Source organism: Oryza brachyantha, chromosome 6 (assembly GCF_000231095.2).
Source record: "Oryza brachyantha chromosome 6, ObraRS2, whole genome shotgun sequence".
In the NCBI taxonomy this organism is placed as follows: Eukaryota; Viridiplantae; Streptophyta; class Magnoliopsida; order Poales; family Poaceae; genus Oryza; species Oryza brachyantha.
Window position 1 is genome coordinate 13,770,826 of NC_023168.2, and position 14,314 is coordinate 13,785,139.

The following is a 14,314-nucleotide window of genomic DNA, read 5'->3' on the forward strand; positions in this document are numbered from 1 at the left end:
CTCACTGAAACCTCATTATTGCCGCAGCAGCCAGCTTTTAGAAAAGTGGCCATTGTTTGCCTCTCTACAGAAAAAAAATCAAACGGTATATTAGAAAATAAAAGATAAATCATAAATAGATTTTTATATATGTTATTAGTTATATATAAGATAACACTGGAAATAAAATACGACAAAAACTCTTAAATCAATTTTAAATTTAAGATTTAAAATTTAAGTTCTGGCTTATAAACGTGGAAGAGAAGATAAAGAGCATTTTTGACGAGGAGGACTCGTGGTCATGCATCGCTGCACGCGATCGCATCTCAATTCATTAGCGTGTCCTAATCACCTTGCTTACGTGGAACCTCCGCTCTCCAGTTCCCCTGATTCAGCACCGCTTCATTTTCGTTCTAATTCTTTGATTTATTTTCCCCTTGTTTACTGAAGTTACGTGTAATTTTGATTTTAATTGGTTTGTTGACTTGTTCTCGCAATTAGGGGGAGAAAAAAGAAGAGATTTTTGGAGTTGGTGGGGGAGGAGAACTGTAGGAGGAGATGGGCACCGGGGATTCCTCGAGGTGAGGAGGAGGAGGAGGGGGAGGAGAGAATCGTGTGATGAGCGCGGCGGCGGCGGCGGCTGAGGAGGAGCGGCGGCGGCGGCGATGGAGCTCCCGTGGCTGGATCTGCCCTTCACCCTGCTGACGCTGCTGCTGGCGACGCGCCTCGCGTACGACTACTACGGCGCCGTCGCGGCCACCTTCACGGGGAGCTTCTCGCTCCAGATCTTCCTCTTCTACTGCTTCGCGCGGTGGTACCGCAACACCATCGCCGCCCGCGCCGACGGCGGCGCGGCACCGCAGGTAGCGGAGGAGGACGCGTCGCCGCCGGTGCTGACCCCGCTGCTGGAGTCCGGGGGCGGGGGCGGGGGCGCGGCGGCGTCGCTGGCGAACCGGTGCTTCGCGGTGGTGTTCATGGTGTTCGTCCCGCTGGTGATCGTGGTGTTCGAGCGGAGCCAGGCCGACGTGGTGGCCTACGCGCTCTGCCTCGCCAACATCATCGTTATGGTCGTCTGGCTCTCGCCCGACGCCGCCGCGGACTCCGTGTCGGCCGCCACCAAGTCGTTCCTCCGCCTCAGCGACGACGAGGACGAAGGCAGCGGCAGCGGCAGCGGCCACGGCGAGGACAAGTGCTGCGTCTGCCTCGCCGGGATGCGGGAGGGGCAGCCGCTCCGTGACCTGCCCCGCTGCGGCCACCGCTTCCACGCCAAGTGCATCGGCAAGTGGCTCACGGCGCACCCGTCCTGCCCCGTCTGCCGGACCACGGCCGCGCCGCCGCCGCTCGCCGCCGACGACGACGACGCCATCAGCCCGGTCTAGCTCCGCTTCTGTTGTTTGTGCTGCACATAGTCTGACAAACAAACTCGGGTAATTAATTTCTTTGCACTAAAAATCTAAAATTGCTCGATATTTTTTTCTTAAATGCGTACTGTATATAGATGTATAGTTCTATACTTGTATGATTGATTTTTTTTTTCACGTATGAACTGGAAATTGTTAGTGTAATCTGTGAAATTTTTTGGTGCTATATTACTCTCTCAAGATTGAAGATTGTGATAAGAATTCTGTTGGCTGTTTCGTAAAAGGCACAATCTTTGTGCATTCTGTTCATACAAAAAGAGAAGAGAAAAGAAAGGATTCTCTTGGATGGTGACTGATAATGACCAATAAATTTTGACCAAAAAAAAGGAATAAATGAGTTGATATGCACCATGCCTTATATTGCGAATAACTCGTTTTTGAGAGGAATATCTTGCAAATCACGACGAAGAAAACTATTGTAATCTAATAGAAGTTGTCACATAATCCATACCATTATCAAAATTATAAGAGAGGTGTGTGTAAACCATAAGGAGAAGAATATATGTATGTGTTCTGAAATGAACAGTGAACTCGACAATAACAAGCATTCAGTCATCAGCTCAAGAACAGTTCAAACTGAGAAACATTGTCTCATAATTGTTTTCCCAAGCATTCAGTCATCAGCTCAAGAACAGTCCAAACTGAGAAACATTGTCTCATAATTGTTTTCCCTGTGAGGCTGTGCCGATGTGAAGGTATCATCAGAAAGGAACAGAAGGATTAAACATTTAAACTGTTCAACAAGTCACTACTTGCGCACTAATCACAGCCCAGAGAAAGGAAGGCCCTTTCTTTCATGTTTGCAAGGCAGGTATTGGTTCTTTTTAAGAGAGAACACGGTAGAACGCAGAAGATCACAACACACGCATACTCTTCTCTAAGAATGCAAGCACTCAAACCCTAGCATCTTCGAAGCCTGATCAGCGGGGACGGCGCCTACCCCTGAAAGCACAAAGTTGTTAGAAAATGCTGAAATATTCGCTCCAACCAGGAGCCAAACATAGAATCTTAGGTGCTACTGAGGTCCTTGTAACCACTAGAGTACAGACCCTTTTGCCAAGGCAGGTATTGGTTAGGGACTTGTGCTATGAAACACCGACTGGTTGTTGGAGGCGAAGAAGACGTTGGATCTCGATCATGATCTGACCATCCGACATGGAGCTTTAGTCTTTAGTCACGTCCAAATGAATGATTTCGAGTTTACTTTATTGGTGTATTCCTTAATGCTTTTGTCATGAAGTTATATCTAGGTACAGATGTTAGGAATAATGCATACCGCATACGTACTGGGTTGAAACGGGCTCGAAAATTGTTCCATCCGTTTGAACCTAACTGAATCGGTATTAACTTGTTAATAAAGAAGGCAAGGAAATTATGATCCTATTAAATGAAACCTCATGCCTGCCAATCGAGTTACACTTTACTTGGATACTTTGTGTCTAAGTAGATGCTTTTCATGTACACCCTCCGTAAAAAAAAATCAATTTGTAACTACGTGTTTGGATATCACATCTATTATATATATAAAAGTAATAGAAAAAGGAGCCACCACGTTTATTCTCATGGGCTATAAAATCCCACATTAATCGAAGAAAAATAAAAAAATAAAAAAGGCAATCGGACACTAGAGAAACAAATCATAAGAAAATAAAAGAAAACGCAACCGGACACTAGAGAAACTAATCTGTTGTTTTGTCTGTGTTTTCTTTCCGATGATGAGGATGAGCCAGCCGATCCTAACAGAGTATTTTAGGAGCCGGACAACGAAGGCTCAAAATCAGATAAAGATTTCTCCGACGCGACCCGCCTTCAACTAAAGTAAATTTGGAACTACATGAACAATTAGAAAATAAAAGAGAGTCAGTCGGATAATAGATTAGTAAATTTGAACTCTTTCTTAAGTAAACCAACCTCACGTTAATAGAAAGAAAATATGAAAAAGCAAATAAATAAATAGATCCGTATTAACCAAAACGGATAAGGATTTTTTAATAAAAAACGTGTGAGACATAGATATGTACGGCCATAGCATCGGTACCTGTATTTGATTTTTTTTCTTTTTTTGAAAACGTGTGAGATAGATATATGTATGGCCATAGCATCCGTATCCATATTGATTTATACATTAGTACATCCCACGGCAATAAATAGATTCTCCCATCAACCAAATCAAAACGCTGATAACCAAAGAAATCACAGAATTAACATAGTGGATCTAAATTATAACATCATAAATTTAATCAGAGTGTATACAAAGGTGTTTGAGAGACGATCAATTCAAAATAAAGGAAAATAATAAAAAAGAGTGCATGTGTAATAAAGTTTAGAAAAATCCGAATCTCAGATTAAAAAACTTAACATAATTGATACCAGGGGAAGAGTCTATCTATAAATACAATTTAGAACATCTAAAATTCTAGTTAAAAAGAATCAGATTAGAAATATAATTTTAGAATTAAAAATAAAGAAAAATAAATAAATATAAAAAAGGAGTCCATGTGTAAATACATTTTAGAAAATTTTAAATCTTGAATTAAAATTTTAAAGTAATTGATATCGAGGGAAGAGTGTCCATCTATAAATACATTTTGGAAAGATCTAAAATTTTGGTTAAAAAAGAGTCAAGATATAAACAACTATTTAGAATATCTAAAATATAAACTACAAATTAAATATTATGCTGAAAAGAGTTTATGTATAAGTATAGTTTAGAATACAGGCAAATGAAGTTCTATGTAAAAATATATTTTAGAATTTAAATTCGAATTAATAATTAAAAATAATAATTATTAAGATAAATGACACTATATAGATACAGTTTAAAATGGTAATAGCCGTGCAATATGCGTGGTCCACCGTACTAGTTCCTAGTAAGGAATTGATTTTCTTTTGGATGGAGTGAGTAGGACACAAATAGAGATGGCAACGGGTACATACCCAACGGGTTTCTACACCCCATATCCATACCCGTTGTACCTAAAATCACCCATTAAAATACCCATATCCGTCAACATGTACAAAACTGCCCATACCCGCACACGTGACGGGTACCCGTTGGGTACCCATACCCAGTAGTCCGGCACAGGCCCTATTACAGAGGGAAGCGCTGCTGCCCCACGACACGTTGTCGAGCAAGGAGAGGGAGGCACCACCGCTGGCTCGCCGTCGAGAAGAGTGATTGGGAGCGGGAGAATCCGCTGGCTTGCTGCTCGCTGCCTGGGAGAGGGAGAAGTCATCGCTCGCCAATCGCCGCTGGCCCGTCACTAAGATCTGGGAGGGAGATCGGAGAAGCCGTCGACCCGTCGCTTGGGAAAGGGAGGTGTCGTGGGGTCATTGCCCGCCGCCAAGAGCTCGAGAGGGAGAGGGAGAAGTCGCCGCCGCCGAGAGGGAGAGCCGGAGAGTCATGTTCTGAAATCTGGAGTGAATCTGGAGTGGTAATCTCTGAAATGTCTTTTACACCTATAATTTGTATGTAATGGGCCTTAGGCCATGTCATAGTATTGGGCTAGCCCACGGTTTAACGGGTTCGGGTATTAGGAGAAGGTACCCACACCCGTCATACCCGTTGGGTAAAGTTTTTGCCCGTTAACAGACCTGTAGGTACGATTTCTAGAACGTATCCGTCTCCTAATAAAGTAAAAACCCAACGGATTTCGGGTCGCAGGGCCCCATTGCCATCTCTAGACACAATCCTACACCATCCACATTTGCACATATGTAGGTAAAAACTTTAAACCAATTTAATGGATAACATTGTGCGATAAGGAACATATTGGATATGTGTTTTTCCTCTCCTTAATAACTAAGAGAATAGATGGCCTACATATGTTAGTGTTTGATGGCCCCACGTGTACCGACAAATTCATTGGATCCATCATACACCACTACACCTTAATCTCCGTTTGATTATGCTGCTCAGATGAGCTACTTCCTTGGAACGAGATCGCCTGCAGTAGCATCATGCTACTACAGGGGCTACAATAGTGTGCATTTGATAAGATTTAATGCTACAATAATTTGCTTCACTAGTGAATAGTATTTTAAATTCACTGTTGCTATAGTATTTAGGCACCGTTCATGGCATTAATTTACCGTGCCTCTCATATGAATAGTATCCATCTGCATTATAGTAGGGGATCTGACCCTACTTCCTTGTGAGCGGACTTACCAAACTATTGAACAATGCATTTTAAAAAACTTTCTACGTGAAAATTCGGTAAAAATCAAATTAATATATTTTAAAGTTAAATAACAGTTAATAATTAATTAATCATGCTCTAATGAAATACTTTGTTTTCGTGTAGCAAAAAACTCAGCCAAAAAGCATAATTGACTATGTCCTTTGAATATCTCCGGGAGCCTTGCTATCTTTGTATCTGTCTCCCATGGTTCAGTAGCCCTCTTTGGCTAGCCTGGAAAAGTTACCCATCCATCCATCTATGTACACTCTCTTTTCCTTAACTTTCTTCACTCATTGTGCCGTGACACTTGCGCCCTGAGCTGGCAGTATGTTGAAGCTAGCAAGACAATAGAGGTGTGGATCAAGGCTAGAGAGGTGGCCCAAAGTGAGGTTGCGACCGAGGTGTTGATGTGATCAAACCAAGGAAGCAACATGAGGCAAGTTAGCGATGACAATGGATAGGTGGATCAAGGTGGCTAGTGGAGACTGTAACGTGAAAGGTTGTGTACGAAAAGCTTGTGACAAAGACATTGGTGTGATAGGCTGCATACAATGAGCTCAAGGTAGGGGTGGAGTTGTGGATCTAGGGCAAGAGGGCACTTGGTGTGCTCATAATGGTTGGCGGCGTAAATTGGCGCGAAGTTACGAGAAGACATTGATTGGGGATTACAGATGATGAATAAGATGAAGATGTGGCGCTGATCGCTGTCCTCCTCCTATTGCCATCTCCCTCTACCCTTTTCCCTTTCATTCTCGCACTTCTTCACTGTGGCCCTTTAGGAGTGTTGACACCATGCTTAGTCACCTCCTTCAATCATCGAGGATGAGGACTTTGTGGAGCACCATATACACAGAGAGAGAGGAAACGAAGAAGAATGTGGAGGAAGGAGAAGGGGAACAATGGCTGACGTTTGTGACCCATTTTTATATTGGAGAGTCTAAAGGAGAGGCTATCAGAACGTGCAGGAAATACAAGATGGTTATGAACAGGTAGTCATATGAATATTTAGAGATATACCTTTGGGTCTTTTTGTAGTTGCTATTACTTATTCTAAGCGTGTATATATCCACATCCATATACATGGATTGGCTGAATTTTATCCCCTCTCAACTGAGCACAATAGAAAATAAACCAATTAGACATATGCTTGATGCCGATGGTCATCTTAACATTCACCTTGTAATTACGTGCACCCTATCCAAATAGCGGCACACAAAAAATTAACAAATCCGTAGTTATGAGGAACTATAGTCCCAATCTTCCGAAAGGTATGGATATGTAGATTATGGAGACTCCATGTTGATGATCCAAAGGCTCCGACTAGAATGATCGAACCCTTCACAATCACCACACCATTGCTTTGTTGGTTATCAACTGTGCCTAAATGTATTTGACCTCAAAGGCTATTCCTTCTAGTGAATTGAGAACACAAGCAAGAGAGTAGAAGAAACAATCTGAATATATTGTGAATATAGATGAATCTCACAAGTTGGGTTCCACAAACGGAACTTGCGAACAAATTGTAAACATCAGAATAATCTAAGCAAAATCTAACTCTAAACGATGATGACTATTGAATATATATGATAAGGGCTGTACTAGGGTTACACCTATGGGCACATATCACTTGACTTAGCCCACAACATAATTACAATGCCTAATGCCAAAAATAGATACATACTAGATGGGGTACGTGGCTTATTTTGGCGATTCCTGACAGTTTACAAGTAATTTTGATGTTGGACCAAAATCATCTGAAAGTATACTCCGAGAACATTCCAACAAGTACTCATGGGCCCTGATATTCCTTCTAGGTTAGTGGATAGGTTCGTTCTCTTTTCTTCTATGGCCCAATAGTGATGTGGTTTCATAGAATAATACTTTGGAAATGTCATAGTTTGATACCCAATCAACTCCATTGATCATGCATGTATTACATGGACACGCTTACTCCTTCACCCATGCAAGTACTTACACAAGGGACCATACAAGCAACTCATGGTGTAATATTATATAAATTAATTATATCTTACATATAAAAAGTTCACCTATGGTTGATGATGTATAAGATAGACATCATCATATCCAAGCTAGTGATATCTTTATTCATAGACTCTCTACTGGTAATAAAACTAATCTAGATCATTTATTTTTTCTATTCCAACTGATCAGATTAATTTATACTATCACGTCAATTACTATTATTTTTCTATTGGTATTAGAGCTTTAAATAAATGGTTGAGTTTTTTCTACCGATAATAATATTGGTAGTAGAATACTACAAGTAGAGAGCATTATAGCCAAGCTCAACCGGTCATAGAGATGGCAATGGGGACCCGTGACCCGATGGGTATTTACTCCATTAAGGTATGGGTATGAACTAAATATATCACCTGTGGGTATGTAATCGGGCAAATACCTTCACCCGATGGGTACGCGGGTACGGAAACGTTCTTATGATCCCTACACCCGTTTACCCATGGGTAATAAATACCCGCAAGTTTAAATGTATGTCGTAGCCCAATATCAAATTAGCCTAGACCAATTAACCAAAACCCTAGGTATCTAAACCATCCATACCTTTTCCACCACACTATATGAATGTGTGATGTCTTAAGTATCTCGTATCTAGTGTAATATACTATATGAAAACTATGCAATTTAGATTGTTTTAAACTGTTGCGAGTATATAGGTGACCTGACGGGTAAGGTTTACCTAAGCGGGTATGGGTATGGGGAAATTTTTCTACCCGTGACGTATATGGGTATTTTGATGATATAAAATTTTGCTGGTGGGTATGGGTATGATGTACCAATACCTGATGGGTATTTACCCATTGCCATCCCTAACCGATTGACATCCAGCACGCACATAAGGTAAGCAGTGTACCACCTGCCACTAGACGATCGAGCTTTTGGAGGCCATCACCATCTTCGTCGCCGCGATCGGGATGGCCGAGCTGGTGGCCGCCATTAATCTTGTTGTTGGTGATATGCACGATTAATTTTGTTCTTTTGCATATACGTACTGAATGTCGTATAGGTCTTTGCATTGTAGCAATGTGACATCAGAAGTATGTTATGCTTTAGGGATTGGATTCTAAACTCTCGAGAGTATATACCATCATCTATTAAATATCATCTAAATAGTTATATAAATAGAAATAATTCATGAAGATAGACTAATATAATATACGATTATACGTTACTCCACGAACATAAGTTTATATATGTCTTCTACAATTTATCCTAAAAATAATAAATTAAATTCTAAATAGTATACATATATTCATATTATTTATTATTTTTGTTATTATTTGTAGAAGTCATATTTGAACTTATATGTTTGTGGAGTTGTATATTTAGTATTAATATATCTTCATATTTTTTTTATTTTTTTAGGTATATACAATAGATGATGGGATATTTCCTTGAAAGTTTAGAATTGTTCTATTTGCTTTGTGAAATGTATGACAGCTTGGGGCGGAGTGCAGCTGAGTGGTGCGATGTAGCGAGGATGGCTTCAATATCCTTGCTGTCCAAATTAATCAATTATGTTGCATTTAACAACTAGTGATTGAAAATATGGTGTGGTACTTACGTTTTAAATTAATCACATAAAAATAGGCTAATTTAGAAAATAAATTTAGAATTCTGCTAGCTGACAGAAAGCAAATAAACTGTACTCTTTGAAGCCCATGAACCAAACAAAGATAGAGACATAATCTGGTACTCAACCAGCTTGGAAAAATATGTAAATAAGTAATCAGCGTTAATGAAAGCCATAATCAACCCAACATATTTCTAATCATCCTTCATATGATTCAAGGAAATTACATAAGACATATATATGGAAGGCCTCCATATATTCAGATTATGTACATTGAAAGAGATAAATCCCCTAGACATATATGTATACACACACTACTCTTTCAGGAATATAAACAACTATCACCAAGTAGAAAACGTGAGGATTAGACTACACGAACTAGCAGCACCTACAAAAAGTACTGCAAATATGCATACTCAAAAGAACATATTCAGGATAACAAACAACACTTAGCTCACAAGTATCAAGGAATTAACATAGCAAAGGCTACCCTGACTAGACCATTCGCCGCCAGTAAACTGAAGAACACAGAAGAAATATCTCACTCTGATTGTCTCAGAGAAATGGTGAGGCACATCGGATTGACGCTGTCCCAAAGAACAATATCGCCTCGCGTTTGCTATTCCCGGAGATGCAACACCAACACCCGGCGTCCGTGGCATGGCGGACAGCGAGCTTAGGCTTGGGAGAGTGCAGCGAAGCAACCCCGAAGAGCACACTCTCGAGCAGAAAAACTCACCAGTCTATTGACCAGTGATTTTCTTGGAAGAAATTGTTGAGCTGCCACCGTAAAAGTAGGAGACGTCCTCCTTTTATCCCCTCATGGCGCAACCATCCTTCACGAGAAATCAACACCGATCCAACAAATCCGCGGATTGCTACCAATCAAAAACGGATCAAGGCTGTCCCTCTCATGCGCGTGGAAGGCTCAATCTCCCAATTTTTCGCTTCCGTTGAGGTCAGAGAGAATCAGAGAGAGAGACGCAAACGAACTCCTCAGGAGAAGGATTTTTTAAGATACCCTTTGGTGCATGTGAGCCATCCATTAAGGTTTAGATAGGCTAACAGTATGATGATTAAATTATGTAGTAGTGTAGTAGAAGGGTAATATGGGTAAAAATTATTGTGGTATTATTATAATTTATGAGTGTTTGAAGGGTATAGGGCTAAGTGGAGATTAGGCTAGTCCTGTCCTAGGGAAGAACAGGATGCCGCCGCCGCGGTAGGGCGGCCATCCCGCGCCGCTCCAGCCCGGCCGCCGAGCACCCCCTTCCCTGCCTTCGTACGTCGTCCAAAAAATTTGTACATCGTCCTACTGCACGCGCGGTTCTTTTCCGCGTCGTCCGTCGTCAATGCGATGCGGAGAGGGCAAGGAAAATCGTGTCTGGATTGGATCACACTCGCGCACAGGCTACCTGGACAGTGGACAGGGCGAGGAAAAAAATATCGCTAGATGGTTGTGCTGCCGGCTGTAATAGAAGTTTTTCAAAAAAAAAAGAAAATAAGAAAATTATAATAATAGGAAAATGGTAATAGAAGGAAATGAGACTAGAGAAAATCCTCGAAAGCATGGCAAAGGCCCACGACGCTCACGCTGTATTCCGGCGACCACGCTAGCCCTGCCGCCGCACTTATCACGCGCCCAGTTAGCAAATAAAAGAAAAGGACTAATTTATTACTCTCTACTTAACCAAATGATAAAAATACCTATTAAAATCAACGGTGTGGAACGATCCCCTTTTGCAGCCACGTCCTCATTCTCCTTATCTCTTCATCTTCTTATGACACATGGGACCCACTCTCACATTAATTCATTATATTTAGTTTCCCAAATAAAAAATCTCAAAATTAGAATTTCCATCGTATTCCAACAACTTATAGGACAGTGATCCACATTATAGAAAAGTAAATTAGTGGAGCCTCATTCGTGATGATTACTAGATTAGTAGTGGTTTTGTGGCGTGGCTAGACGTGCATGTGTACTGTGTACATGAAACATCATACATGGCCAGTAGTAGACCGAGTATTTGGGTGGGTTTACGTGTTAACTTGGAATTTTGGATACGTGCAGCGGTAGTGGCATTAGAATATAATTAGTTTGTTCCATTCTGTACGTTAGCTGATGTGAATCTATATATTTACTTGTGTAATTAACACGAAAAGGACGAGAGCCAGGATAGTTGCGTCCCCAAAATATCCTTGCATTCTCGCTGATCGTCGTGTTTTGCTTGTGTGTCAGTCAGGGACGTGTAATACCGTGACTGCAGGGAGCTGAGTGAGTCTAATTCCCAACGACGACGACGACAAAGACGATGAAAAAAGGCATGGGCTCACATGACATGTACAGCCGGCGCTGTGTTCGACGGCGCAGCTGCGACCTGCCGCCGCCATCCTCGACGCCTGATGCCGCATTGCTTCCAAAGAAAACAAAAAAACATATGCGGAGAGAACAAGAGTTTGATTACTTACGATGTATATACATATATTTTTTGTTCATTGTACACAACCAATCGATTGGGTCTCGATCTCATAGCTTTTCACGATCGATCGATTGACATCTTCATCAGCATTCAGCTCCCATTCGATACCTCCAAAATTCGAGCAATCCATGCAGAAAGGGAGGTAGGTACTTGCTTCGGCCATGCCCATGTCTCGCCAGGACGTGTCTTACGACTGCCGTTGCTATATCTTCGCCGCGATCGTCTCGCTGGTGGCAGGGACCCTGACGTGCACCGTCGGGGTCATCGGCTTCCGTCAGGGACACAGGGGCGTCTCCATCCTGGTGTTGGCCGGCGTCCCCGCCTTCCTCTACACTGGCGGCGCCATGCTCGCGGAGGCTCTGGGCAGCTGGAGGAGCAGGAGCTCGCGTGGCGCCGGCGCGGAGGTCGTTGAGCTGCAGACCGACGCCGCGCGCGAGGCTTCCCGCCGCGCCCAGCCGCCGCCGCTCACCGCGGCCGGCAGCGGCAGCGAGCAGTCGTTTTACTCCGCGAGCGGCGCCTCCGTCTCCGTCGTGGACGAGGACGCGCACCCGCAGGGGCAGCGGCAACGACGGGAGGCGGCGGAGTGCGCGGTGTGCCTCGGCGAGGTGGTGGAGGAAGCGGGGGAGGAGGCGGCGACGACGAGGCGGCTGCCGGAGTGCGCGCACGCGTTCCACGGCGAGTGCATCGAGCGGTGGCTGCGGGAGCACGCGACGTGCCCGGTCTGCCGGCGCGCCGTGGCCGGATCTCAGCTAGATCGGGGTCGTCGTCTACCCCGTATCCTGACGCTGCAACAATACACCAATGTACCCGGTGCAAGTTCGTACCTCAGATTTTCAATGTGACTGCATTTTTTTCTCCGATTTATTAACGGTTTTTTTGTGCACATACTTTTCTAAATCACTAAAAATTATGTCTTTTTAAAGTATATATATACAAGTTTATCATATTATCTTTATAGGATAGATTTTTTAAATTTACATAGTGGTTAGTTCCATCAGTTTGTACTATTAAATATATCTAAATGTTGCGAGAGATTTCGATAAGGATGCAAGCGTAATACAAATAATTACATGCCATATGATTTTCATACATGAATGTTGTTTGAATATATCGCACGAAAAACACAGGAATCAGATGGGATAGTTAGACTTAACGAAAAATTTTCCAAAAGATTGGAAGTGTTGCTATCTTTCTTCCAAAATTTACATGCAGTGTGCCATTTTTTTTTACCAATTTCAGACGATCTGAAAATATTTCAAAGGGAAATGTAGGAAATATTTCGACATAATTTAAATCCTACAAAACTTCTACACAAATCATTTGATTCAATGGCACCTACATAACCAGCACGAATTTTTCCCTTTCTTTTGGGAGAGATTGCCTTGGTATATATTGTGTACGCGTGCAGCTTTATCATTGTCAAGAAAATATCCGATGTCACGGAAACAACAATGAGAATCGGCTTGTCGCAACTTAGAAGATAGTGTTACTGTCATTCGGGCTGGCACTGGCAGCCATTAGCCAACTTGGATTGGAATACACACAGCACCCATACGGATCGGCGATCGGCCGGCTCCATGCAGCTCAAGCTCGCTTTCCTCGTCGTCGTCGCGCGCCGGTGACCGCGTCGATCGATCGCGCGTCGTGCTGTTCATCGCCGGCGTGCCGTGGAGGTTCACGTACGGCCGCGCGCGCGAGTCGCCGCCGGCGCCGTGGCCGGCCGGCCGTGCCTTTATTCTCTCCTCTTCAATGGCCCTGCCGACGCGACGTACAGGTACGAGAAGAGGCGAGGTGGCTGCCGGCGTGCACGCATGCACCTGTAACATTCCATTTCCACCAAGGGTCCATCGACGTGCGTGCGGCTGAGGCCTCACCCGTACGACGACATACATGCCCCGGCGTGCCGGTCTCCGGTGGCCGCCGGCGCCACTGTGCCGGCCGGTGATGGATGTCGCCGTGCGCGTACAGTCTTGACGTAATTATGAGATTCAGGAATGTGGAAGAAAATTCCGATTCCTGCATGTTCTTCAGTCCAGGAAGCATCAACGTAGCATCTCATCTGATTCCTTGTGGCAAGGAGTACCATCGTCCTGAGAATCCTCCTCATGGAAATCTTCATTATTTCCTTGGTGTGACGTGATGGCCGAGTACGTTTTCTGCATGGCACTTGCTGCAAAAAAGATACTGGTAGGCTCTTTTTGTAAATTTTGAAATTTCCATTCATTCCTAGCTTTCCAGATCTGCCACATTAGGATTAGAATTCCCTCCAAGTTAGCATGACCCATGTTATTTGTGATTAAATAAGCAACAAAGCTAGCCATCTGGGAATTAACTATGAGTAGTGAGATCACAATTTAAAGAATAGCCAGCAATATGCCAAATAAGCTTGCTATGAGAGCAAGAGAAAAATAAATGAAAGTCTGTTTCTTCCTGTCCACATCTTGCACAATTTGGAGAGATGTCTCGACTCTGGAGTTTAGTCTTGAAGCAGAGGGAAGAGCCCCTGCAAGAAGCCTCCAAGCAAAAGTTTTGACCTTGGGTGGAGTAAGTTTGTTTTTCCAAATTTGATTCGTTAAAACTTTGTTTTGGGAATTAAGAGCAGGAATATTATGGTTGCGGGCTTTTATTACCTCTTTGTAAGCG

General features: G+C 43.0%; 1 protein-coding gene across 1 annotated transcript; it reads left to right on the plus strand.

Annotated features, from left to right (window-relative positions):
* The first annotated feature begins 271 nt into the window (after positions 1-271).
* LOC102703045 (E3 ubiquitin-protein ligase Os06g0535400-like) lies at positions 272-1,795 on the plus strand. The gene has a single exon (XM_040525302.1). The coding sequence runs from the start codon at positions 645-647 to the stop codon at positions 1,356-1,358; it is 714 nt and encodes a 237-aa protein (XP_040381236.1). The 5' UTR covers positions 272-644; the 3' UTR covers positions 1,359-1,795.
* The last annotated feature ends 12,519 nt before the right edge of the window (positions 1,796-14,314 follow it).

Bases quoted from the DNA above. Each gene is read 5' to 3' on its own strand.
- LOC102703045 (XM_040525302.1), top strand. From the start codon at position 645: ATGGAGCTCCCGTGGCTGGATCTGCCCTTCACCCTGCTGACGCTGCTG.